Source organism: Mycteria americana, chromosome 3 (assembly GCF_035582795.1).
Source record: "Mycteria americana isolate JAX WOST 10 ecotype Jacksonville Zoo and Gardens chromosome 3, USCA_MyAme_1.0, whole genome shotgun sequence".
Taxonomy (NCBI): Eukaryota; Metazoa; Chordata; class Aves; order Ciconiiformes; family Ciconiidae; genus Mycteria; species Mycteria americana.
In genome coordinates, this window is record NC_134367.1 from 35297726 (window position 1) to 35324906 (window position 27181).

The window sequence follows — 27181 nt, forward strand, 5'->3', positions numbered from 1 at the left end:
AATCATCCCTTAATCCAGTCACTAATCTTGTTCAGCATACTTTGAGAATGGCGTTCTAACTTCAGGGAAATAGTAATTTCCAACAACAGATGCACATGTAAATATTCATTCCATTTATTGTGGAAACACTGAAGACACAATATAGCTTTAACATACTCCCACTGAACAACTACTAATTTAATCTGAACTTCGCACTGTTTATTGTGGAAATGCTGCAGACACAAACACAGATTTAAACACAGTTCCACCATCAGAGAACATGACACTTCAAGGAAGGTCAAAACAAAATGGCTCAAAGCTAAAAAGAAGAGGCAGATGCCATTTCCTAGAAATGACGGAAGGTAGGCTCCACTGGAGCAGCTTTAGTACTGGGCTTTTCTTTTGGATTGGTGGTAAATGAAAAACCCAGAGCTCAGTGATTTTTCTTTTTTACCTAATTGCTCCAGTCCAGGAATCTTTGGCACAGGAATTTTCCTTTGCTTTGTGACTACAAGCTTATTCAGCCATTTGTTCTTAACAAGGCCACTGTTTTCACAGACTTCATTTAATCCTATTGTGTGGCATTTAATTGCATGTTGTGCAAAGGATGCTCTTGAGTGTCAAATTCTATGTTGATAGGAGACTAACAGCATCAGGTTATTGCACTAGTTCTTTTTTACTCTACTTTTATCTGACTAGCAAACAAGGCTGTTAGAGAACTGATTTTCCTCATTATTCCCTACACTGGCCTTATTTTATTGCATTTACACTGACAAGCTGACAAATAGATCTACATGCAAGAGGAAAGAATTCCACTGCATTGATTCAAAGAGACAAAAAATGAACTGCCAAACTGAAAGTTATTTTAAGGTAAGCATGCGGATATTCTATTTCTAGTTCACTCTTGCACACTGCCTAGATTTAAACCAGAGTTGCACTGCTTCTTCTTTGCACAGATGAATAAAAATAAGGCCTATTTAAAAAAACCTGCACCACAGAGAACAGTAACACATGGCTTATTCTGTCAGTCACAACGGTACATTTTACTTCCTCATTGCTCTGTATCAGTTGTGAAGCTGTATTCATAAAATAGGGAATGTTTATACATTGAAAACTTGTGCGTAAAATAGAATAAAATCATGTGTGCATTTCTTAGGTATCAATTAAAACACTGACCAAATAAAAGCATTATAAAAGATTGTAGAAAACTAGAGTTCTTCTAGACTTTTAAACACCAAAAAACCTATCAAACTCATCATGGAAATCAAAGCACTTTTTTGGGTACAATTCTTTGCATGCCATTATTCCTTACAGTGCTACATAATTACTTTGCTTTTTCCTCTCATTTCAGTATCAACAAACATCTGCCTACATATTAATTCAGAAAATATTAATTAAAAACTGGAAAGAATTGGAGCTTAGCACACCGATTTAAAATGTTGTCTCTGATCGTATATTTGATATCAAGTCCTAGCATGAAACTATTATATTTAATGCAAGTAGTTTCTTGTTAGGAAATAGCACACATATGCTGTCAAATGATTTTCAGTACAAAAGATATACAGATAAAATAGTTTAACTGAAAAGCTCTGAAGACTCCTAGGCATCAGTAAGGAAGGCACTTTTCTGGTCACATAATTCTAGCACATTGGGATTGAGCACAGCTTTGGTATTTTAACATCTCCTTCAGTTTCTATGCAAGTGATATCCACTGACTGCCCAGTCCTGAACTTCTCCACTTGCAAATAATGCAAAGAAAATTGCTCCAAACAGATTAATAGAAGCAGCAATATAGAAAACAGTCTGCCATTCTCCCACAGTATTCTGTGAAAAGAGGGAAAAGAAAAAAAAAAAAAGATGCAGTCAATTTGCAGCTCCACACTCAAGAAAAAGTAATTTTAAAACTGATGCTACATGCCTTGCCTATTTAAATGTAAATGCTATTCAGCATGACTTCATAGCAGCATAAAAGCATCATAAACATAAAAGATCAAATCATCAGTATAGTCAACTTCAATTTAATAATACAGCTTACACAGATAGTCCTATCAGAATTGTAATAGACTATCTGGATCAGTTTATCATCTGAGATGCAGAAGCTTCATATCAAAATTCACATTTGCATGAAGGCTACACAAACTCACAGAGAACGTTACTGTAAGGGGAAACACTACCTTGCTTTCAAGTCAGGTGATCTAAGAGCTGAAGTGCTCTGCACTATGCAGTAAGCTATTCTTAATAACTATTATGTGGCTACTCCAGAATCATAAGCTTTTTAGCCCAAATAAGGTAGCTATCTTTACTCAGATTTCAAGAGGAATCCTCTAAACTGTTATTTAAGAAAGGCCTTAAGACATGGGTAGCAAAGAACTGTGGTTGGTTTTTTTTTTTTTTTTTTCTTTTTTTTCTTTTCATTTTAAATAAAGAAGTAATATCTGTAGATGTCTTAAGTTTTTTTTTTTTTTGGCTTTTTTTTTTTTAGTTCCAGATGACTACTGTAACAAGCCTGTAAACAATTTTACTACAAAAACAGAATAATACTAGAACAGTGCTGCATTACTATGGGGGAAAAAAAACCCCAAACCAAACAAAAAAAATCCCACTTGTTAAGATGTCTGGAAGAACTAATTTGTTTGGATTCATGTATTAATTAATATTTTCATATATTTTTAAGGAAATCATTGGAGTGATCACCAATGCCAAAAATTCAACTGTATCAATAAACTTACTCCTCCCATCTTCCTTTCTTAAAAGATTTTAGAATAATTCATATGGTTGATTTAAAAACAACAATGACAAAAAAAACCAATCAAACAACTCCTCACTCCCTTTTTCAACTCCAAATCACCCTTTGACTAAACCATCTTGGAAGTCAAATCTAACACTGTTCAAGCTAGGTGTCTTGTGAAACTAACACAGCTTAGAATGTCCTAATCCTGTAATGTACATACAAAGGGATGCATTATAAAAACCACACATTTGAATCTAGTTTCTCACTCATCTGACAAATGCTGACCTTACAACTCAACACCTCACGTGAGAGACTGATTGCAAAAAAACAAGTAAGAACTTGTCTTAATTTGCTAAAATAATACCACAACTGTCTCATCTAGTTGGGATTTTAACAGAGTTTTACTGTGATAAAAACATATTAATTTTATTCCTAGAGAATATAAGGGGTGAGTCACTAAAATTTTAAAGTCCTACACAGGTCTTCAATTTTACCTCTTGTCCTGGTTTTGGCTGGGATAGAGTTAATTTTCTTCCTAGTAGCTGGTATAGTGCTGTGTTTTGGATTTTAGTATGAGAATAATGTTGATAACACACTGATGTTTTAATTGTTGCTAAATAATGTTTACACTAGTCAAGGACTTTTCAGCTTCCCATGCTCTGCCGGGTGCACAAGAAATTGGGAGGGGGCACAGCCAAGACCGCTGATCCAAACTGACCAAAGGGCTATTCCATACCATATGATGTCATGCTCAGTATAGAAACTGGGGAGAGTTGGCTGGGGGGTAGCAATCGCTGCTCAGGGACTGGCTGGGCATTGGTTGGCGGGTGGTGAGTGGTTGTATCACTGTTTTTTTCCTGGGTTTTGTTCCTCTCGCTCTCTTGTTGTTTTCCTTCTCATTACAATTTATTATTATTATTTTGTTCCAATTATTAAACTGTCCTTATCTCAACCCACGAGTTTTCTTACTTTTGCTCTTCCAATTCTCTCCTCCATCCCACCGGGGGGGGTGGGGGGGTGGGGAGCTGACTGAGCAGCTGTGTGGTACTTAATTGCCAACTGAGGCTAAACCACAGTTTAGTAAGAAAAAACCTCTATTTTCCTGATCAGAATCAGAAGAATAAAGGCTAGGAATTAAGTCATTCACAGCAACGGAACAGTACAGCTTACATGTATAACCCAGATTTCATTTAATGACTGCAGACTTGAGACGACAGAATTTCCATTCAATGGAGATAAAAATATAACAACTGAAAAAATAGTAAGCAGACTTACATTATGAGTGAGGTTCTTGGCAATAACTGGCCCCACCATTCCTGGGATAGTAGCAAAAGAATTTGTGATCCCAAGGAGAATTCCAGCATACCTGCAAGAGAAATTGTTAATGCTGCTTATTAACTTATCCTGCTTATCAGTCATGGAAACAATTTTGCCTAACCTGATCACATAGGCCTCATCCTGATTACACAGACAAACTAAAACACAAATATTCCAGCAGGAATGGCTTGCTTTTATTCTAGTAACAACTCACTGACAACTTGGTACATACATTTTTAGGGACATGGTTTAGTGGTGGACTTGGTAGTGTTAGGTTAACAGCTGGACTCGATGATCTTAAAGGTCCTTTCCAACCTATATGATTCTATGATTCTATATGGCTCTATTTTCCAGAGGCTAGTTATGGAATTTAACATAAATTACTCATGGCTTTGCTCAGGATCCATAATCCAAACCCACATCCCCTTTGCTAAGCCACAACCAAACTGTTTGGAATGGATCCATCGGAGAAGTTAGAAAAGAAACATTGCATGCCTTGAAGTGGAAAGACAACAAGGAATATGACAGAGTGCTGTTTGGCAACAGTAAGAGTTGGTTCAGGTATCATTGCGAAAAAGTGTCTGCCAAGAAGGCAATATCACCAGCACTGATGGATATCCCCACTTACGCTACAGAGCGTAAGTTCCAAAGACCTGAGTTCAGAGAGCTGTGACGGTCCTTCGCTTCAGCTTTCTGTGGGTCAAGGCCGATGGGACATGGGTCTGACTTAACCAGTTCTGCTGGTTGCCATTCCTGCAGCTCCATTCTTAGGCTTCCTGTTCCATGAACATGTTGCTCTATCACATACACATGCATGCATATGCACCAGCGGCCATAAAAACTTGCTGGGAAAAGCTGGTAACTTGCTTGGTATCTGAGTCTCAGCACCTCATCTCTAGGCAATTAAAGATCTCTCTCATAGGAGTGTTGCAATACCGAAAGATCATGTTTGAAACTGTACCACAAGCGCAGACTTGTGAGAGAGACTGAAGAGAAATAAAAGCTAGACATTCTTCAGCAGAGCTCGACCTTCCAACCACTAGAGCACAGATTCCTGCGGTTCAGATTTTCAAGGTGGATTTGCTGGCTGAAGAATCATACAAAATACTAATAGTTGCAGTTTACCACAGGAGAAAGCAGTTATGTCCCAGTGATCATTTTAGGCTGTTTAGCAGAGTGAAATTACGTCCTCACTGATTTTAACATAACAGAAATATAATTTCATCTCTAAAGAGAGATGCATAGCTTTGACATTTTATTTACCAAAACAGGAGAATTCAGCCATACAGCTTTGTTACAAAAGGTTTTGATATGTGTATCCAGTACAATGACATTAGAGGAACATGTGTGTTTTCCTGAGAAAGAGAATCAATTATCTAGCTTACTAGTTGATTTTTTCCTAAAAGTCAACACTACATATCAGTTTGAAGCATGGCAATGTATTTTATACTGAGCTCCAATGCCTTAATTAAAATGATCCTTATTTCTTACAAGTGTAGCATGTAGTCTTCTTATCTTGGAAAGTGTTTAAGAATTAATAAGCCTTTATGAAGCTGAATGTGAAAGTTTCCCTTAGGCAGATAAGCATATATAGCAAAACTCCATTTAAAGCCTTTAAGTAGAACGAAATGCATTTTGTTTTCAACATGTTTAAGCGCTACAATACTGCTAACACACACTTTCAAAACTAAACACAGTTTAATAGTTTCCCTGATCACCAAAGATCTTTGGCAATCAATTGCTGGCTAAATGCCTCTGGTTATGCCCAGTGTTTCTGACATAGGTTGCATTCTTGATAACACTCGCTGTTTGATGCAGATAACTGCTATGCCACTCCCTCAGCACAGTGGAGACTCCCATATGAAATGGGAAAGCAAAAAGTGACACGTCTGTAGAGCAAGACTAACAGTAAGCTGTTGGTAAGGTTCTTATGACATAGTGGGGATAACCAAATACAAATCGATTTGCAGAGCAGTTAATTAGTAAAATCAAGAGTAAAAAACCAGCTATGTGAAGCATTTAGTATATAAGAGAGCCACGGGAATATTACGAGGGCTCATGGTGACAGCAATACTAAAAATTGTAATCATGGCAATATATTGATGTAGATTTAAAGAGCTAGAATAGAATACATTTTCCCCACAAGAACAATCCTGTCTCCCTCCCGGCCCTGACCCCCCCCAATTCAATACACTGATGACACAATAAATACATGTTAGAAACCAAAACCACATAGCAAATATTGTTTTTCCTTCAGTATCAGTATTTTCATTCACTTTTTCCTGTGAATATAATCATTATTTCTTTGGTATAATGCAAGTTTTAGTAGCAACAAGGGACCCTTTGCTATTCTAGTCAGCATACTCTAGTCAACCAATTAAAGTCAGCATATTCTAGTCAACCAATTAAAATGGACATTTAAGTGCATTTTCAAACTGCTTTGAATAATTTCTGGTTATTCTAATATCTTTCAGTAAATCAAAAAAAAAATGGAGCTCTGGGTAAACTCTTTACAGAGGTTTCCTTCACAATTTTATGCAGACCCTGTTTTCAGATTTTTACAATTATGTCAAGCATTTCCTTGAAATTGTGAATGTCTGCCCTGGTCATTTCATCCAACAAAGTTCAGACAGTCACAAAAAGTTAAGGAGGGGGAAAAAAAAGGCTTCTTTTTCCTCTTGTCTTAATGTTTTTGTATTTCTGTGTTTGAAGAAATTTTTTTTTCTACAACCTTTGTTACAAGAACATGCCCTTTTCCTTCTCTGTCTCCATTTGGACAGATTTACCCTGAATTAAAGCATGCACGTGCTGAGTAGAGAATCACTCATTTCAATAAAACAGCATCCACCCTGACCATGTTCCCATCCAGGAAGGTTTTCTCACATATACAGCCATTTGTCTCTTGAGGCAATGCCGGGCCAAAGTTCCTGAACTATCAGCAAGACACTTGCCTCTCCTGCACTCTTAATCAGTACACTCCCTTCAGCCTATCTGAGAGGAAAGAAGGGCTAAAGGGACTTGTATGGTTTAAATGCAAAGGGAATAAAAGCAGGACTTTGTTGGGGGTAGGAAGAATAGAGTGGGATTTAGTCAGAGGGATCAGCAGCATTTCATGTTGTGAATCTAATTATGCCTGCTGACATATATCAGTGTCATGCCACATGATTTTTTTTCTTGTGGCTTTTTGCAACACCTGAAATACTCTGTATACTGTCATATATAAATTCACCCCTGAAATAAACACGTTAGAAACGCAAAGTGAAATACCTCTCAAATTAGAAAACACACACAACATCCTAGTTCTGGAAACCTCAGCTGTCACCTGCATACAGAAGATCCTTGCGCATATGCTTCACAGAGGCACACACCACAGTTGCGCCATTTCCTTTTTCCTGTGACAGCTCTGTTGCACTCAGTGGACAGGATGAATTGTACTCACTTCATGAACACCACTTAATATTTTGTTTCACTTCACTTGCTCAATGCATGGACCCAAGCCTTACTTTCTGCATATTATTCAGCTGTTGCAAGCAGAATTTTAATCATCCCAAACCCTTTCCGGTAGAACTCTTCACAATACTAGTTTATTTTCACAACACTCGAGAGATGGAGATGACAACGTAAAACCCATCCTATAGATAGGAAATGAAAACATAGGCCAAGAATGTACGTACCTACTGGATGCTTGATTTGAGATCCTCAGGACCTTATCCTGAGAGTATTTAACAGCATTGTTCATATATTCAAAGCACAGCTCCGCTGACTTCTGCCCGCACTCTGAGTAACACCATTTTTGCAAACCAGAACTTAATAGTTTGAAGAGGCATACGAAAACAAGCAATAAATCAGCTAGGCCTCAATTAATCTCACTGGATCCAACATTAGCTTCTCAGCCGAGATGTTTAAGTTTGGACTCCAGCTGCTGCAGACTTCCTTTACATATTATGGTAGTCTGAACCAGCCTCAAGATGTTCCCATCACTCTTCATAACTAAAGAACTCTTAAGTGTCCAGATTCCTAAAGCCAGAGGGTACAAACATGGTTCTCACAGATGTTCACACTAGAGTCTGATCCAACTGACTTACCACATACAAACTCTGTGCCAGAGCACTGAGAGAACCGAATTCCCAAGAGCAATGTTCAGCTACCTTAAACATGACCCATCTTTTCTCCTGTAATGCCCTGCCTCAGCCATTATATGCTCTCCAACTACTACAGCTATGAGGCAGAGGGTTTAGGAACGAATGCCAGTCTCCCTTTCTACACAATGCTAAGTCATTTCTAGAGTAGGATCCATTTCTAGAGTAGGATCCATGTGCACTGAGTGAAGAAAAGGTCCTCTGCAGGGGAATGTTACAACAATGACACAAAGACTAATTTGTGATGCACAGAGAAAAGGAGTCAAATCAAAACTGCACAAGTTCTGTCATTAAGTAATTTACAGTAGTACTGTCTTTTGACATTAATGCTTATGTTTTGTATTTTTAAACACAGAGACATAAAATAAATAATTCCAACTCCTAGGCAATGTTTTACATTTTCAGGAAACTAACTGTTGTAGTTCTGCAAAGCTAAGCTTGAAACAGAAGTTATATAATGGCCCCATAATAGCCCAGATGCACTGCCTTAACTACATCATCTAAATTCATAATTCTACTTGATTTAAAACAAAGTGCATCACAGAAGCTATTCTTCTTACTTTCATATTCAATTCATAGTACAAGCTGTTTATATCTGGCCACTGACACCTTCCCTCTTGCTTGCTACCTAATCTCACCTGCAAGATTAATTGGGCTCCCACTATTTCATATCCATCTGTTAAGTCAAAACTTGTCCATCATTGTAGACATGACCACCATCCTTCCCGTTACCAAAGCCTGGATACCATCTTCAATTTGGACCCGAGGTTGTCCAGATCTTAAGAATGTTTTTCTAGGTAACATTTCTACAAAATGTTTTTCCCTCTTCACTTACACTTTTCATTTTACACATTAATACAGAAACACTCTCTTCTTTGGTCATAAAGTCATTTGACCCTGATCATATCTAAGTGCTACTGCCAACAGGTAAATGAAGGACAAAGCAAAGTACTTGACTTTTACCAGTGCAAAGAATGCTTATGTGGACTTTCAAAAGAATACACATACATCCATGCTCTTCAGGAAACTGATGGATCTGTCAGATTCTGAATTTGTAACACATTGGAGAAATTACAGCCTGGAGTCTAACTTTCCATTCTTAAAATTTAGTCATTTAAGAGCAATTGTACGTATCTGATTCGTCACCTACTGATAACCGGTCACCTACTCATAACAAGATTTTGATACCAGTGTATAGAATGTTTTTCAAATACAAATAATTTGGCTGTATCACAGTGCTTAAATATGGTAACGTTCATGCTAAAGGTTGATAGCTCTGATGGAAAAGTTTAAAAGAGTGAAACACTTGATTGCATTGTGCTGTTCCAAAAACACTGTCCTATTAAGATCATGAATCAAACAGGACAAAAATCTAGTAAATATAATTACAGGAATTGCATCATTTATTACTGCAAGATCAAAAATGGAATTATTCTAAACTGTTGTTCATATCATATCCTCTGCCAAACTTGCACTTTTTGCGAATACAGTGCATAAAACTGTAAACCTGAGTCACTGACAGTGTTTACATTCCAGGTCTGTACAGCACATGGTCCGCAGCTATATCTCCCAGGCACCCCAGCAATACAAAAAAAAAAGTGGTCATAAATGTATCACGTGCACTAACAATAGCTTCAGCAATACTTACGAAGGTGCTATGTCCAGATGGTTGATGCTGTAGCCAGATGTACAAAATCCTCCTAGTGTTGTTGATATAGTCACGAATGCAACAGCCAGTGCATAGTTGCAGCCTATGAATCCAGCCGCTACTAAGAACACCGCAGGTCCAATCATTCCTTTAAGACAGAATCTTAGAATCAATGGACTTTTAACATGAGAGACATTAACAGGCTCTAAGCTGTATATACATTTTCTATACAACTTCCACCACCATCTAGTGTACAGAATCCAGCACTGCACTACATGCATTACAGTGGGCTTGTAAGGAAGAGCAGATGGGTTACAAACCTGTTGCTGCCTCAGGAAACGGTAGCCAGACCAGAAAAATCCCACTCTAGCTGCAAAGAACAAACTTCAGCTAGATAAAAAATTAGCAGAAATCAACAGATACTGAAAGTGACTTCACAAATTAATTGTATTTATTTTTATAAAAATAATAGAAGCCGCACTGACACTGGTAGGTGAACAGTGCACTGCAAAGAAATTATCCCCATTTAACTCTTCAGGTTTCAGGAACAAACACTGACTTCTGCAGATCATAATAAGGTAGAGCTGGAAGGGTTAATACAAATACATACACACATATACATATATATATATATATATGCATATTTCTCCTGCAGGCACCTTCTAGAATGAGTTTTATTTCACGTTTACAAGATCTGAATGTCTGGTATATCTATACTGGAACCTACTGTACAATTTAGAGAACCCAGGCTAGTTTTAGAGATGCTACATCAGGTATTGGAAAAGTTTAGCAGCCATCTAGCATGCTGCTTCCTGTCTGCAGTCAACTCTGGTACCCATTTCCTAGTACCAGAGCCCATTTACATGACCCCATCATGATCTCTGTAGACAGCTCCAAGTACATGCTTTTGTTGATGAAGCCAACCTAACAGTCCTGCTTTTCGTAATACGACAGCATGTTTTCCCCTCAGTCGTACATACTTGGGTGTGAGGCCCTGCAGTAAACTGGATCACCAAAATGGTGTAGGCTTAAAATTAAAAAAATGCTTGAGAGTTTATTATAAGAGCTGCTTTAAAGAAAGCAATTGAATCAGCAGAACTGAGAAGGCAGCAAGGATGGGCATACATCAAGCAGGCTGCAACTTGTGTGGATCCTGTGCCTAATATCTTTTTTTTTTCCTTCTTTCCCCTTCCCCCTCTTTTAAATCAGCAATCAACTTCTCCTTCCCAAATACAGCCTTTTACCTGTATTTGTTAAAAACCTGATCTTGTTGATCTCTTGGTGATTTCAGATCATCTCTCCTCCCAGTTAGTCAAGACGGTTTTGGGTTCTATTTGGTTTTCCTACCCTGGTAGCAACTGTAAATTTTGCAATATTTGTATTCCTATTCAGTTACTTAAGTCTTAAATAAACAATATGTTGAACAACACAGGGCTGGGAATAGGCTCATGCAGAATATCCCATCTCAGTTTGAGAAGCTGTTCACAAGGTATCATTCTGTCAAGCAATTATCACCACTTTAATGGTGATTCTACCCAACCATTTATTTAATCAGTTTGCTTGTAAGAATGATGTACCTTGACCGAAACAAAGCTTTCGGCAATCTCTTATCCAATAGGCTTACTTTTTAATGGAAAAAGATGGGATTTACTCTTGACAAATTAATGTACAAATAAATCTGCTCCTCTCAAGCCATGCACAATCCTGCCTAATCTCACAGCAGAATGTCACACTACTCTCCTGAACCCTTCATTTTTCCCAGACTGGTACTACGATATGTTCCGAACAGAGATGATACTTGCTTGCACTTACCTATTAGGGTAAAACATTTGCGAACACAAACAGTGGACAAGTTCTGTTTTTCCCGTAAATAATCAGCAATTTGCCCAGACAGAATTATACATAACCAACAGCCAAAATAAGGTAGGGCAGATAAAAACCCATTCTGTTAAGGAGATTAAAAAAAGACAGTTAAAACACTGAAATGACAATTCAATATGCTGAAAAATCACTTGTGCTAAAGCATTAACAGAGACTGAACCAGAGGTGTCAAAACCATCCATCCACATAATTATTGTTGGTATTACCATAAGAGAGAAACCTAGGGACAGAAAAAGCAAAAGCATTTTAAATTTACCAATGTATAAACTTTCCATTACATGACGTACTCCATAACTACCAATGCAGCCAGACCAAAAACTCAAAGGTTTAAATCAGCAACTGTGTTCAGGAGAAAGAAAACTATACATGAAGGTATCTTGTGGACATTAACCTGGTCATACAAGTTTCCAGAAACACCAATTTCAAGTAGGACAGGCTATCAAGTGAGTTACTAAAGTAAGTAGAAGCTGTAAATATTACTCAGAATTTTGAAAGCCATATGGAATCTCAGGGTTTTGTGCTACTATAACTCTTCAGCATTACGTTATCCTGTATCTATCTGCTCAAACATCTGATGCTGGCTGTAATCAAAGACAAGACACAGAACTAGGACTTTCATCAGATCCAGGCTGGACGTCCTATGATTCCAAAGCAAAGCTATTATTCAGGACCTGACATTACTTACACTGAAGTCACCTGTTAACTCTCATTACTTTGAACAAGAGCTGTTTAGAGACTTCTCTCTGATTCTGCATGTTTTTCTGATGAGGGGAAACAAAAGGTACTACTAAGCTGCGTAAGTTTACAGCCTTTCCATACCATTATGGATAATTACTGATAACAGAGCTATAATTTGACCTAACCTGTGATTAAAAAGAGGTATCTGGATAGCTATTGGATAGAAATACTCAAACGTTATACACTCTTGTAAAACGTATGTTTGTCAAAGAAGAAGCAAAAGCTTCCCTAGGAAATTTAATTTGAAATGAGACCAGAAACACATCCTCACATTTGGAGTTTTGTCTTCCCAAGTAACCATTACGCGTGATGGAGCCCTGCTTTCCTGGAGATGGCTGAACACCTGCCTGCCCATGGGAAGCAGTGAATGAATTCCTTGTTTTGCTTTACTTGCATGCGTGGCTTTTGCTTTACTTAAACTGTCTTTATCTCAGTCCACAAGTTTTCTCATTTTTACTCTTCTGATTCTCTCCTCCATCCCACCGTGGGGCAGTGAGCAAGCGGCTGTGTGGGCCTTAGCTGCTGGCTGGGGTTAAACCATGGCATCCACTCTATCAGCACTCAAACATGCTGTCTGTTGTGTTTCAATGCTCAGCTTTCAAAAGGAGTAAGTAAAATTTTGAAAAACAGAAGATAGTCTCAGTAATAAAAAACCCAACTTCTTCTGAAGCACTGTTCAAAGACACAGCATTATTTTTAACCAATCCCTTTATTATAGGATGGAAACTAGTGAACTATACAGTACCAACTGTATAATAAATAGTAATGCAATTTCCATCTAAAAGTGTGGCAACAAAGTTAGTCCAACACTATTATGCAAGCTTTTTCTTTTTTTTTTTAAATGTTCACCACAGTCAGTACTCTAAGTCACTCCAAAAAGAAGAAACATAACCCAGAGACACAGCAAACCACTTCACAGCAGAACCTGTTAGCATTTAATGCAACGGCATTTTACAAAACACATGCAATCAAGGGCTGTTGTAGCAAATTACTTTCATAGATGTTTACGCAGGTATTCCCTCAAGGTGCATAATAAGGAACCCAACCAGCAACTTCAGCTAGTTTTTTCCAGCCATTTTGCAGCTTGCCCTACTGCAACCTTCCCTTCCAACACTGAGATTCCCCATTTTTTCCTCCCAAGATTGCTGGCATCACCTCTTTCTTGCATGGTGTGCATCTTCAGTTTGCTCTAAACCAGACTCATGTCTTAAACCAGGAAAAGACTATGCTAAACTTCTTGAAATTTCTGAGCACCTTTTTACTTGAGCTGTACCAGCTTCTCCAGGTAAACTATGCTATCACTGAAACTTTCTTATTAAAGAAAAGCCAGTACAGTCAAGTAATAAATAAGAATGTTCCACCCCCCATCCCCATAATTGTTCCCTGATAAATAATTACATTTTTAAAATGTCCTTGAAAAGCACTATTTCTGGACTTTAAGTCTATGGTTTTGTTTCATCCTATTTACCTTACTAAAAAAAGGTATTTTACCTCTGCTGCTCATTGAGGAAAGGAAAGAAAGTGACAATTTGGAAAGAGATCCAATCTGACTGAAGCTCCCCCCCTTCCCTTAAAATGCTTTCAAAAATGCCACTTGTCCAATGCTTTCCTTAGTTTTAATTTTCTCTTTTAACTGGAAATGTTCTCCTTTATGAGTGAGCAAAGAAGAAGTAGAAGCCAAGTAGTATTTCAGAAGCCATAAAAGAAGCTATAAAATCTGAAGCAATCATATAAACCATGTAACGGAGAAAAATATTTTTATAGTTATTGTTTTAAATCAGAGCAGTTAAAAATGGGTAACATGCATCTTCAACCAGAAAAATGAGCTCGAAAGCTAGCACTAAGCTAAATGCCAAATAAGTCCTGAAAAAAAGTGGAAATTACAAGGCAGGCAACATTTTCGATGCATCCGCTTAATTGTGGGGATTTATTTTACCATTTCCCAGCTATACATTTACTTTCCAAGGTTCTTAAACAGGTTTCTCTATTCTAAACAGCAGGGAAGATCTCTGTTACTTCATTTCTTTAATTCAGAAGAAAGTGACTATATTTTTATTTATCTCACCTCCTGTGCATCAAACCGCAGGATCTCCTTCATGTATGTGGGCAAGAGTGTAAGAAGTGTATAGAAAGTCCAATTATAAGAGAAGTGTGCCACAACGATAGCCCAGAGTGGAAGGGACTCCAGTATAGGTCTCCAGGGAACAGATTTCTGTGTAGAAAGCTAGCAAGCAGGAGGCAGAGAAAAAGGGAAGAGAAAGAGTGATCAGGACATCGACATGAACATTTACTAAATACAGTGTTTTGATCCTACCCAAATCTATGCTGATCATTCATTCTGAAGGGCACAAAATGAGTCTCAGTTGATCGATGCAAGTCATCAGCAGTGAATGAATTACCATGTTCACTTCTCACTGAAGGTATACTAATGTATGTTACACCTCTGTTGTTTACTATTGCAAAGTAAACCAATTACTATTATGTTTTGTAATCAGAATTTCAAAAAGTATGCCTTCCCTTGTTGAGATTCTTTGCCTCCTGCTTTTACTATAAATGATTAAATATTTAAAGTCACCCCTCGTGTTTATTTAGCTGAATCTTTCCTACTCAATCCTAGATATTAACTTTGGCCTCTCAGCCAGCTTCACAGGTTGTAAACACACATCCCCAGTCACAGGAATAAACTCTTATGTACACTTTAGGAACTGGTTCATTAGCATTTTCAAAATGTTTTCTCCGCAAACAGTAATCTCTTTCTTACTCTAGAAGACACTTTGAAAAAAAGTTGTAAAATGTTCTATTGCAAAGTTTGAAGACATTATACAGGTCCGGATCTAGTTTAAAGAGAAGTGATAGACTTGAGCTTTTTATTTAAAAAGCACTGCAACAACATCTGTGACAAAAGGCACTATTACAAATGCTTTATGTGATTACCGATTGTTTCTCACTTACACAACTGCACTGTATTTGTAATTTTTTGTCTGACAAATTCTGCCTCTATCTCAGATTACGGATGTTTTTCTAGACATCAATACAGCATGATGCTAATGACAATATTTGTGGTTTATGTTCTTACTTAAGTCAGTACGACTATGCCAAAGTGCTGTACCTGATCTTTTAAAGAAGAGAGTATATATTCTTTTTCAGCATGTGAAATGCTTCTGTGAGTTTCTGGTGTATCACTAACCAACCACATCCAGAAGAAGAACCATAATACGCCAAGTGTACCTATTGTTGGGAAAAGATGGGTAAAGAGATAGAAATAAAAACATAAGCAATTATATGGAGTGAATAACACTCTCAGATGATTTAGTTAGAAGCTTTTTCCAAATACTCTAATTTTAATTAACGTTATTTTTCTATCTACTTACAAACAGTTGTTCCCCAAAGCAGCTCAACAATGCACATTTAGAGGTAATAAACAATAAAGAGAACTAAGCAGGAAGGTGGGGTTTTGTGAGGGTTTTTTTTTCTTCTTTCTCTTGGAAGTGCCTCATAGAGCAAGAAAGTTGCATACACATACATACTGTATTTTTACCAGTCACATGGAACAGCCACAAAGGATATGGCTCACCCAAAGGAAATAAAAATTCACATTAATTTTAATCACAAAAAATACTTTGTGCACATACACAGAGTATCACTACATGCAGCTTAACTGATGTACCAATCCTCCTTCTCTTTTTTAAGCCAAACCCCAGAACTGTCATTTGAAAAAGGTAACTTTTCAATAATCAGTCCAAATCAACTGTACTTTTATATAACTATAACACTGTAACTTATTTCATTTTGTCCAATTCTTTGTTTTGAACCCTTTTTATTTATGCAAAAATTGGAGGTGGTTTTGTTGAGGAAAGTGTAACCCTTGTCTTTTATCCTGATTCTCACTTCCCCATGAAGAATACAAAACGGCTCAGACATGTAAATAGACCTATAAAAAGCGTCAGACCTATGACATGCTGTTAGAAAGTATTTTCTGTGTTTGAGCTTCTTCTAGAACATAACTCACAGTAAACATGCTATGCCTTGTATTTTGGGTGTTCCTTCAGGGTTCCTGTGACTGCTAGAGAGATTTTCCACACAGTTTCCATTTAAAGCAGCAGTAACTTTCCACATGTTCTTTCATTCACAGTAGAAGTTTGTTCCTGGGATTAAACTTATTAACTCAATTTCACACTTCAAATGAGAAATTTCAGCCTGCTGTTTCCAAGTGGCGGGAGAGTTAAGAGCATTTGACTTGTACCAGCTTTTGTCCAACTCAGAGACAGCTTTGCTCATTGGAAACAAGGCTTACATAGCCACACACAGTAATCTGCTTAGCTTTAAATATCTCTAATTTCCCAGGAGGAATAAAATAGCAACCCTACATGTCAAACATGTTTTTAAAACTTTAAATAAGTTTTATAATATACTATGCTTTTCAAAAAGAATATGGGCTGTACTTTTAATAATTAAAAAAACACAACACTTACCAAATATGTAAAACACGTAAACCCAGTTCATATAGTAGCAAATTAAACCAGATAGTGGCAGAGACACAACAGTTCCCAGCTGTGCACCTACCGGAGGAAAGCAAAACAAAGTGGAAAAACAATAATTAGACCTCCTGTAGACCCCTTAAACTAAGTGGCATTTCACAGTTATTTTATTTTATTTTTCTATAATAAATCATGCAGAAAAGATTTGTCACCACCACTAGAGGGCTGCCATTTCACCTTAAAGAAACAGGCACAATAAGCTGCTTTGGCAGCTCCAAGTCACAAAGCCCTAAGCATCCAAAATTACAAGCAAAAGGCAATAAAAGAATAAAAGACAGGCATTCTTGACACATTCATCTCCAATAAAGTGATGGACTAGTACATCCAAAACAATGCAAATTAGTCAACTGGCATTGCTGCAAAACAAGAGAGAGCTGACCACAGTACAATTAAGGACTTGGCAGGGGAAAATATTCTGACTCGATATAATCAGTTTGTATTTCTCGTAACTCCTACTAGCTCCACCGAAACAGGAATGCTAGAAACCAGAGCCAGAAGGCAGCCATATAACCAGCAGGTTCAAATCCCATGGTCCCTGAATTCAACAGGGTGTAGGATCAGGCAAGGAAGAAGGGAAAGATGAGCAGATTCCAGTTCAGATACAAGCCAAAAGCAGGAAAGAGCTATTCTTGAGTTTATAATTCAATATACATTTTACAAAGGATGGTGGGTTCCACCTCCGCCCCCCAATTTAAACCAGAAACCCAACCCATATTATTTACATACTTAGGAACTCTACTGGTGATAAATAGTAGACCTTGTCTCTCAACGTTAGTTATACGATCACTTCTCCAAACCTAATCTCAACTCAGAAAACATTGTATTATGTTGATACACTGGCTGCCTAGATTCCATCTTCATGGAAACAATAATTTTTATTTGAGGCAGAAAGCTTCAACCATGAACAACAAAAACACATACTTCATGCAAAATATAAATTAAAATAACAACTACATATAACCTCAATCATAACTTCTCTTAGAAAATCAACATGATCATGATTAAATAAACCACAGACCACATGACTACCAACCATGAAACTGTGGGGAAAAGGAAATGCTCTGCTAAGTTTACACAAGATGCCTTAACCATCCGTGAATGCTAACAATCGGCAGTTCAAGGCCACAGCCTCTTCTCACTAGTACACTAGCATATAGTTTCACAAGATACTAAAGGACAGTTTAAAAGCTCCCAATTGTTAAATGCAGTAGATGTCAATCCCAACTCTGTGCTCTCTGCTTAACTTGTGTGCTGGCTCTCACATGAACACTACTTTTAAAGCAGATTTAATTCACTAATATGGCAGAAAACAGATACAAAAAAAGATAAAAAGCTTTCTGCTGCGTTAGGTGGGTTAAAGTGGCTCATAGAAGGGTCTGATGAGTGCCTGAAATAGCACAAAGGAAGGAATGAGACACTTGGCTAGGAGGGAAGTGAGGAAATGTGAGGAAGAAAGGATTAAGGCTTCATTTCTGTTGGCACAAGTGAGCCACTAGACTGGCTTAGCTGCTTGAGAAACTGTAGCTGCAGTTTACGTGGTATAGCCCTGTATTCTTGATGAAGCCCAGGTCAAATAAGAAAACTGTAACAGAATCAATACTAACAAGACTGAGTAAAACAAATCATTGCTTCATTAAATGAATGCAAAATTTGTCATCCTCGAAGAAATAAAATAAATTTTGACTAGTAAATTTAGAAAGCTACATTTTTCACCTGTCCCACAAATACTGCATCAAGCTATGAGACTGACCAATGAGTCCCTAAAACAGACGAAGGCTCAGTGGAGACGGGCAAGAGCAATATGCCCATGAAGCTCAGGGAATAATACAGGGTGTGACTGACCACAGCTGTTGCAAAGACAGCTGACTTTATCTCAACACAAAGGGGACCAGAGGGTGGCCTTTGTTTTAGATAAACAGCTATGTCACTTGAGTGGATCAGCTGACTATATCAACTGTTGAGTGGATCAGCTGGTGGTGTAAATGTTTCTCCCAGAGTTCATTAAAAATGTGGCTGTCTCCCTGAGTTAGCCAGACCAGCGTGAGGGGAGTGAATATGTGGCTCAGCCCAACATAAAGTATAAAAACTAAACAACTAACAACAGAATTTCTAAGAGAACAAAAGACTTGAGCTGCCTTCAACCCACATATTCCTTCCCAGTGACTGGGGATTCCCAGCGTCATGACGGCGAGCATATTACAGACCAGCAATGCAAATGTGTATTGCAATTGCTATATTTTTCTAACTGTTAACTTACAGTTCTACTGTGCTTTCAGTATATTTTCTATCACTCTGCTAAATCAAAAATCCTGTGTAACATCAAATCTTCAAATAAATAAACTTGCTATCAAACTTACACCTTCCATGCGTAGAATACCTAAAAGAACCTGGTCAGGGAGTAGTGGACTCTGACAAGGAGCTCTTGCAGCAACGCCTGGGACCTTGGACATTTTCTTCCTTGAGTTCCTCCAAAAACACTTTAAAAAAAAAACCCCTAAACCAACCAAACACCTCTGTCCTGTGATTCTGCCCCAGCTTTTTTGTTCCTAATACTAAAACTCCTTTATTTACAGTATCTTCTATTCTAATCAGCTTCACAGTAACTCTTTGCATGACTTTATACCAAAGTTAGTCTGAAGCTTATATTTAGTTGCAGATCAATACCTTTTCTCAGGGTTATAAGAGCCATGAATCGATGCAGATTATGAGTGCAAAGCAAGATTTAATTCAATGTTATGCTTTCCAGATTAAATGCTGATTAAAATTTATAATATAAATCCCTTTGATTTGTCAATCCTCCCTGTTACTGCAGTAAAAATGTATAATCCTGTTATCAGCGTGGGAATTTCTCACCTGCATATGAAATACTAAGGAGCTTGCTGCGTTCCAGTGGAGGAGCCCAAGAAGACCACATTGAATGCATAGCTGGGAAGGTAACACCCTAGAAAACAACATTTAATTCTGTTCAAATGCGACAATTTTAGAACTCACTTCAACTTTGCGTGTTTCAAAGCATATTTCATTAAAAAGCAGTAGTACAATCTGTTTCATGTTTAGCAAGAAACCACTTTAAAAAAAGTGTGCAAGGCATGAGAGAAAGTAGGCAGAATTAATTTCTCCTGCTTTTGATTCTTTATATACTGGAAAAGCTGCAAGAATACAAACCATACTGTTGTGAGCTCCTGGTTTCTGACAAATGAGAAGGGATAATTCCAGTTTTGTCTCAAGTGTCCTTACAAAAACCCTTTTTCTTATTCAAAAAGCTTAGGCTAAAATACAGGGCAAACTTTTTAATTATTCAAAAAATTAAGATTAAGCTACTCAAAATGAAACAATCCATATACTACTCCAGCATACCAATACCCACAGGGTCTAACCACTACAATTTATTAATAAATTATTCAGAAACATTTTCAAGTTACATAGAGAAAAAGGATTACCTCTCCCAGTCCTTCCAAGGCTCTGACAGCTATGAGGTAGCCAACTCCCATATCTGCAGCTAAGGGAGTAAGCAAGGTAAACACAGAAGTACCAAAGATGCCAAACCCCAGTAAAAGCTTCCCTCCAATTTTGCTTGCAAGATATCCTCCTGGAATCTGAGTAACGATATAGCCATAGAAAAAAGAACCAAGGATCCATCCCTGAGTATCAGCGTCCCAAGAATATTTTTCCCCCTAAAAAGAGAAAAAAACCCCAAAATGCAGTAAGTTCAAAATAGCAGTTTTTCTGACCATATTTTATATAACTTTGATCCATCATTTAGTCCTTTACACTTAAATTACAAATCCTTCATGGCCTTCTCCCTAGGGTCTCCTTCCTCTACACACATCTATACTGCAATCGAAGTTATGCTGAAAGCTAATTCAGGTAGTTTAGTCTGTCCAGATATATCTAGCCCAAGTATGAAAATCATCATACTGTGAAATGTAAGTGCTCAGGCAGTTATCCCTTTTTGAGTTCTAAGCAACTTGGGTTAGGTGACACAGGTACAGACTCTGTAGTCTGCATGAGTGTGAATCCCACTTCTGTATCACAGTATGGACATCCTGTCATGCTCTAGAAAATGGCTTTTCCTGCAGAAAATGTATGGACAGAAAAGCAAACAAGGAGATGCAGATGCTTAAATTTAATAAGAAAGAGAGCAGCCAAGGACAGGACTCACAAGCATAGGTGGAAGAATGGGATAAGCACAGCACAGGGAAGATGAGTTTAGTGGACAAAGTAATAAAAGCAAAGATGATCAAGATAAGGAGCCTGAAGCTATAAAGGAAGTCAGCAAGAAGTCATGAACTGTTGCCCAATAAAGTGGTTTTGAAGTTTAGGATCACTTCCAAAAGCCCAATTTATGAGCATGTAAATAAGCAGCATACATTTCACAGCAGTGATGAGACAAAAATCTTCTTCCCATAAAGTTTGCAGTTATAATTTGCTCATGATAAATAATAAATGACCTCTAAACAAGCAAACAAAGTGAAGGCAGGAAGATGGCAAGAGCGCTTGTTAATAAACTTCAATTATAAGGTGAGATCTGTGCAAGTCCAAATTCATGAAGTTGTTTTTTTGGGGTTTTTTTAAAGCGTTTTTTCATATCTAACAGTTCTGTTCCATTAAGAAATGTGATTTTAAGGATTACTGGAAGGGAAGTCAGAGATAAAGGATATAAAGACAAGAATCATGATCTGGGAAAGAGATCAAAGAAGTGAGGAGAAAAATATTACATGTTAATTTGTAATGAAATTTCATGCCATTGAGACCGTACGAAGAACAGGCAAATACGGACAGTGATGTGAGCTCTGACGCAGATGTAACAGTAACAGTTGATCACTGGCATATGGAACAGTGAGTCATAATAGATCTACAAGGTTAGATTAGCCAATTTGTAAGGAATAGCACAGAAAGGATGTACGTAAAAAAACCTGACCCTGAGCACAGCACTTCTAAATTAGCTAGTCATTTAAGGCTATTATTTTTCAGCATAGCTTTAAAAGAACCACTGAAAAGGCCATCCGGTAAAGAGCAGCCTGTTCTCTTGCTACCTGAGCATGAGTCATCAATCACAGACTTCTATTAAAAAGACTTTTACATGCCACATGAGACCTCACCGTTGTGTTGCGAGGAACATTTATGGTGGATGAATGCTCTGGACACACATTGGAAGTTGTATTCTTTGCTAAGCTCATGTTAGGTTCTACCATATCCACCAGAGCAACGCTTAGGTTCACACGTAACGCGTACAGGAGGAAGAACCCAAAAAAGGCCAGTAGTGCTAGATTGTAGCGAGCTGAGCAGCATGCAGGGACTGAAACGAGAGTAAATGAAAAATTTTTGGTTTAAGAGAACTTAACAAAATAAGAACAACTGATAAGCAGTTTTTACTAATAATCTCAGAAATATATGGGTAAGAAAAAAATAGGCAAGAAAACAAGCTAACTGTTCTAGTCTTAAGGGGTGTATTCAGTAGGGGTAGAGGCTGGGGGGGGGGGAGGGGGGGAAGCCCACTTTTCTACCAATGTGCAAAACAAACGTAATTCTTGTTCAGTCAATTGGTAGCTACCCGCACAAGTGTAGGGGCTGCAGCGGAATTGTGGTGTGTGGTTTGTGGAAATGGATTTAGAAACATGGTTTCAGAAGTCCTCTCCAAAATACAGTAATATTTATTCAAATTAGAACTTCACACTAAAAAAACTCCAAGATTAGCAGGAAGCCTGTCATATACGTGAAAACAGTTCAAGAAAAACAGGGACTCTTAAAGGAGTGTTAAAGAAGAGTCATCGAGATTCCAGGCTGTTTTCTAGGGCAAGTTTTCCGTCTATAAGTTTGCTTATAAAGGCATATGCATTTGCTGACAGCTGCCAAACAGAGAAAACTAGCAGAAAGGGGAATGGCAAACACTGTGGTGGCACTGTGAAACAGCAAGTTTCCCTGTTGCCCATTACGCCCCTCTTCCGCAGTCACTATATAACAATGAAGCTGACAAAGGAAAACAAGTCTTAGATTCAGCATAAAATCTGTGTTGTGGCATTAAGTTGACTCTGTCAGCTGTTTAAACCCAGATACCAGGCTTCATAGTGTAACACAGTTACTGATTCCCTTCTACAGTAGTATGCAGCAGCATTTAGCAGAGATCATTCATCAGTACCAGGAGATTCAGATCAGAGTTGAGCTGTAAATTGGCCAGCACATCACCAGTGGCAATAAATTTTGTATCTGTACAAAATATAGTTTATAGCTCTGCAGATACTCTTTATGAACTGGGAATGCCTGAACCTACTGAGCAGAAATGTCAAATTGTTGAGAAACTACTTGAAGAATCTGTTGAATTTACAAATAGTTAGGGGGTAGAGTTTCCCCCTCCATAAGGAAACAATGGTGCCAACAGAAAATTTTATAACCTGGACGTCTGAAACTCTGGGAGGGTTGGGGATCAGCACCTGCAGATATTACATCAGTCTACATCTTTCTCTGACTATGCAGAATTCAAATGATGAATAGAACAAATATATCTATGAATAACAGGATCTGCTACTGCAGTATATGTCTTGACTGGATTCTCTGATCTGCAGTAAGAAGCAAAAAGCATGCCCTGTGGACAAGCTATCTAAAGACTCTCCCCTTCCCAGTAACTTCTTTGAAACAAGGAATGAGCCTCTGAAATTTTGTATTTTTCAGTGGGGACACCAACAGAGCCTTTGTGCAAGACTGTATTTTTCATGAAAGTGGTAGAACTTTCCCATTTTTGAAGTCTCTAATCCTCACCGACTTTATGTTCATTATGGCCGCACAAGTTGTTAAAATGACACAGAGAGGCTGTGTTTGCTATGTTTGTTTAGTAAATGAGTAATAAGTGAGGTTACTGTGCAAATACACAAAACGTCTTCCAGATCTGCGGTAACTGCAAGTCTTGCCTCAGCAGCATTTGAAAAAGGCATATCTGATTTTTAAATGACATGAAGGAGAGCAGCCAAGATTTTATTGCTTATTTTAAAAACAATAAACGCCAAAAGCAGGAAGTGCTTACTGCATAAAAACTAGTCAAGCAGCTTCATTGTCCTTTATTGTTGTTTAAAAAGCAATTTGCCTTAAGTAGAAAATGTATAGTCATATAATTTATAACAATGAATATAATTACAGGTAAAGCTATATAACCTTTCCACTGCCTGTATTTGCTGGGGTTAAACAATAATAAGAGAAGGCTGAATATCACACTAATGAAGTAACCCTTCCTTGGAAATGCAGATTAACTGGAACATCCGTTACTCTTCCTCTGGAAACCTCTTACTGGTATACACCTTGTCTGGAGAGCAAGCTCCACAAAACAGATGTGCAAGAACTTAAGATCATTAATGTCACACTTTTTAACTGTAAATAGTTTATCATAAAAATCTAACAAACATGTAGATCTGTAAGTCTAAAACAAATGGCTGCTAAATATTTGCTTCCCTGTCTCTCCACTAAGTGCATTTGCAATACCTGAGCATATTAGATCAAGTTAACAGAACAGAAGATTCGAGATGATTCCAGACGCGCTTCGGTCACCCACCTCTTCAGGAGATTACCGTAATCAGAGACACAGACATTCACCCCCCTAAAGTTTAAGGCAGCTAACCATGATGTTCAAGGTCTTACCTTGATTGGTGGTCTTGGGTTCTACATCTACAGTTAATTCTGATTTCAGGGGCATGTTTTATAATACTAGCTATAGTAGTAGCTATAATTTAACAATATTCTTAAATTGCAGTTAAAAAAACAGGTCTGTGCTGCAAGTTGCACAGCAGTTAAAGGAAGTTGCTCTTCTGCTGTATTTTTCCTTGTGGGTGAGGTGAACCACCTCAACTAGAGCATGATGCATTGTGCAAACTTAAGAATGTATTGCTTTAATAACCGACTTGAACTCAAATTTCTCTCTTTCTGGCACTTTTAAGTAATTTTGTTAGCAGCCCTCTTGCTGCAGTTATACGTTTCCCAAGTAGGTTAGAGTATTTTTGCATGGCATACTGAAGAAACTCAAAATCTTACTTTACTTTTTATATTTTTTCTGTTCTGGGAAACCAAACAGCACAGACAGCCCCCTAAACGCATTAGCTCTGTTGTTAAGCCCTGACCCCATAACGATCCTCCTCTGCTATAATTATCTTCGTGCCTTCTTCACCTTCCTTCCTCTCCATAGTTCCATAACAAGCAATTAGTCTTACTCAAATTCTGTCTTGAAATGAAATTCTGCCATAACCTCGGTGGACCCCAGCAATCGTTAATAGCTGGGCCGGCATTTTAGCTGGAATTACCCACCCGTCTTCACTGAGGAGACACCAAGCCCAGGGCAGGTATTTACACGTGAATTAAGTAACAGGGCTGCACGCCTGTTCCCCGCCAGCAGTGCTGAGGACAAAGCCCCCATCCCTGGCAGGACGCAGGGCCGTGCTTAACCTAACGCTCTCCGACACGGCCGCGTCCTCAAGATCAAACGCATTTAACGGCGCGGGGCGGGAGGCGAAGCCCCCGAGGCCGCGGACACGGGAGCCGCCGCCGCCGCGGGACCCGGGGCGGCCGTTACCCTGACAGGGGGGCCGCGCGCGCCGGCGAGCAACGGCTGCGGCAGGAGAGGGACCGGCCCCGCAGGGACGCTCTCGGCCCGGGCCCCGCGGCTCCATGGCAACGCGACGCTGCGACACACGGCGCGCGGCGCCGCCCGGGAAGCGCCACGGCCCGGCCCGCCCCCCAGGGCGCCGCCGGGCTCCGCGGCCCCGGACCAGTAGGTCCGCAGCGAGGGGGGAGCCCGGGTGAGCACGGCCCGCCGGGGCAGCTAGCCCCGGTGCGTCTCCCGGTCCTCTCACCCGTGCCGGGCTGGGACTCCTTCAGCAGCGGGGTGCGGTCCTCTCCCTCCTCGGTCTCCATCTCGCTGCCACCCGGACCGCGCAGCGCGCCCAGGGCCAGACCGCCGGCCGCCACCGCTGAGAGGACGGGGGCGCGGCTCGCCGCGCCGCAGCCCACCCGCCCGGCTCTGCCCCGCCGGCGCCGGGCAGTGGCAGCTGCAGTCCCCGGCGGTCATGTGACTGGCGCTGGCGGGCGGAAACGGCCTCAGCCGCAGCGCGGCGCCGCTCCCGGCCGGCCCTCGGCGGCCATCTTTGGTGAGGGCAGGGGCTGCGACGACCCGCCCATCTGCCGCGCGAAGGCGGCCGCTCCCTCTCTCCCTCCCGCGGGGCGGGGCGGGCTGACTGACGGGGGCTGACGGACACGCTGACAGACGGCCGGACGCCGGTTGTCGCCGTGCGGCCTGTCTCGGCTGTTTTGGGGAAAGCTCCTCATATTTAGGACAAATCTCATCAGACGAGTCACACCTTCCCTTCCCCGGGCCGCCTGCCGCTTCCGTGGCAGCCGCGGGGAGGTGGCGGCTGTGAGCGTTTTTCGAGGTCTGCTCTGGTACAAACGCTTCAGGTCGCGTGCCGCAGAGGAGCGCCAGGGCAGAGGGATGTTACACGTTGAGGGCTCCTTGGCATGGCGGCAGGCGGCCGTGGTACGGCGACCACGCATGACCGCGCGTGAGCGAAGGCGAGCGGCTTCTCGGTGCGAGTGAACTGCGGCAGCCATGTCCGGATGGGGGAAGACTCACAGTGCAGGTGTTGGGTTTCTCTGTAACCACTAAAATGCCCAGCCGCCTGAGCAGCATTATAACAATAAATTACAGTACCTGCAGCACAGGACCTTTTTATTCTGTGTGCGTGAGCAGTGCCCGATTCCTGGACTGAGGCCTTAAAATGCACCAATATAAATGAATAAGTGTCGTAGCATATGTAATAGAGATTTTCCTCTCGGAATCAGTGGTTTTCAACCTCAGTCAAAGCTAACAGTGGGGTAGAGGTCTTTAAGTTTTACAGGCTTTTACATAGGAGCCTACCTGTGCTTGTCTGTGCCCTTGCCAGGACTGAGTGCTGAGTCATTTTGACAATACTGCCAGTCATCCGCTGAAACCCTTTAGATGCCTGTGCCATCATAGCGATGTGTAAATAACTGCCTGGAAAATTCTGCATACTGGAAAATGGAAGAATGCAAAAGATTCCTGGCAGCATATTCAGCTATATCATTTCACACCAGGTAGATATACCGAGTTTGCAAGTATCAATAGAATGACTGTGGCTGTGTGCTGGTCATACAATATTACATCTATGCAAACATGTGAAGCAAACCAGGACTTCTGTTCTGGTTCTGAAATTTA

General features: G+C 39.6%; 1 protein-coding gene across 1 annotated transcript; it reads right to left on the reverse strand.

The window, feature by feature from the left end:
- Window positions 1-98: 98 nt before the first annotated feature.
- On the reverse strand, window positions 99-26114 carry SLC17A5 (solute carrier family 17 member 5). Its single transcript, XM_075498195.1, has 11 exons — window positions 25803-26114; window positions 22074-22270; window positions 20412-20645; window positions 19825-19912; window positions 16906-16992; window positions 15543-15661; window positions 14499-14657; window positions 11627-11759; window positions 9815-9962; window positions 3986-4076; window positions 99-1803 (listed from the first exon to the last, which is right to left on the reverse strand). The coding sequence occupies exons 1-11, from the start codon at window positions 25861-25863 to the stop codon at window positions 1666-1668; spliced, it is 1455 nt and encodes a 484-aa protein (XP_075354310.1). The 5' UTR covers window positions 25864-26114; the 3' UTR covers window positions 99-1665.
- Window positions 26115-27181: the final 1067 nt, after the last annotated feature.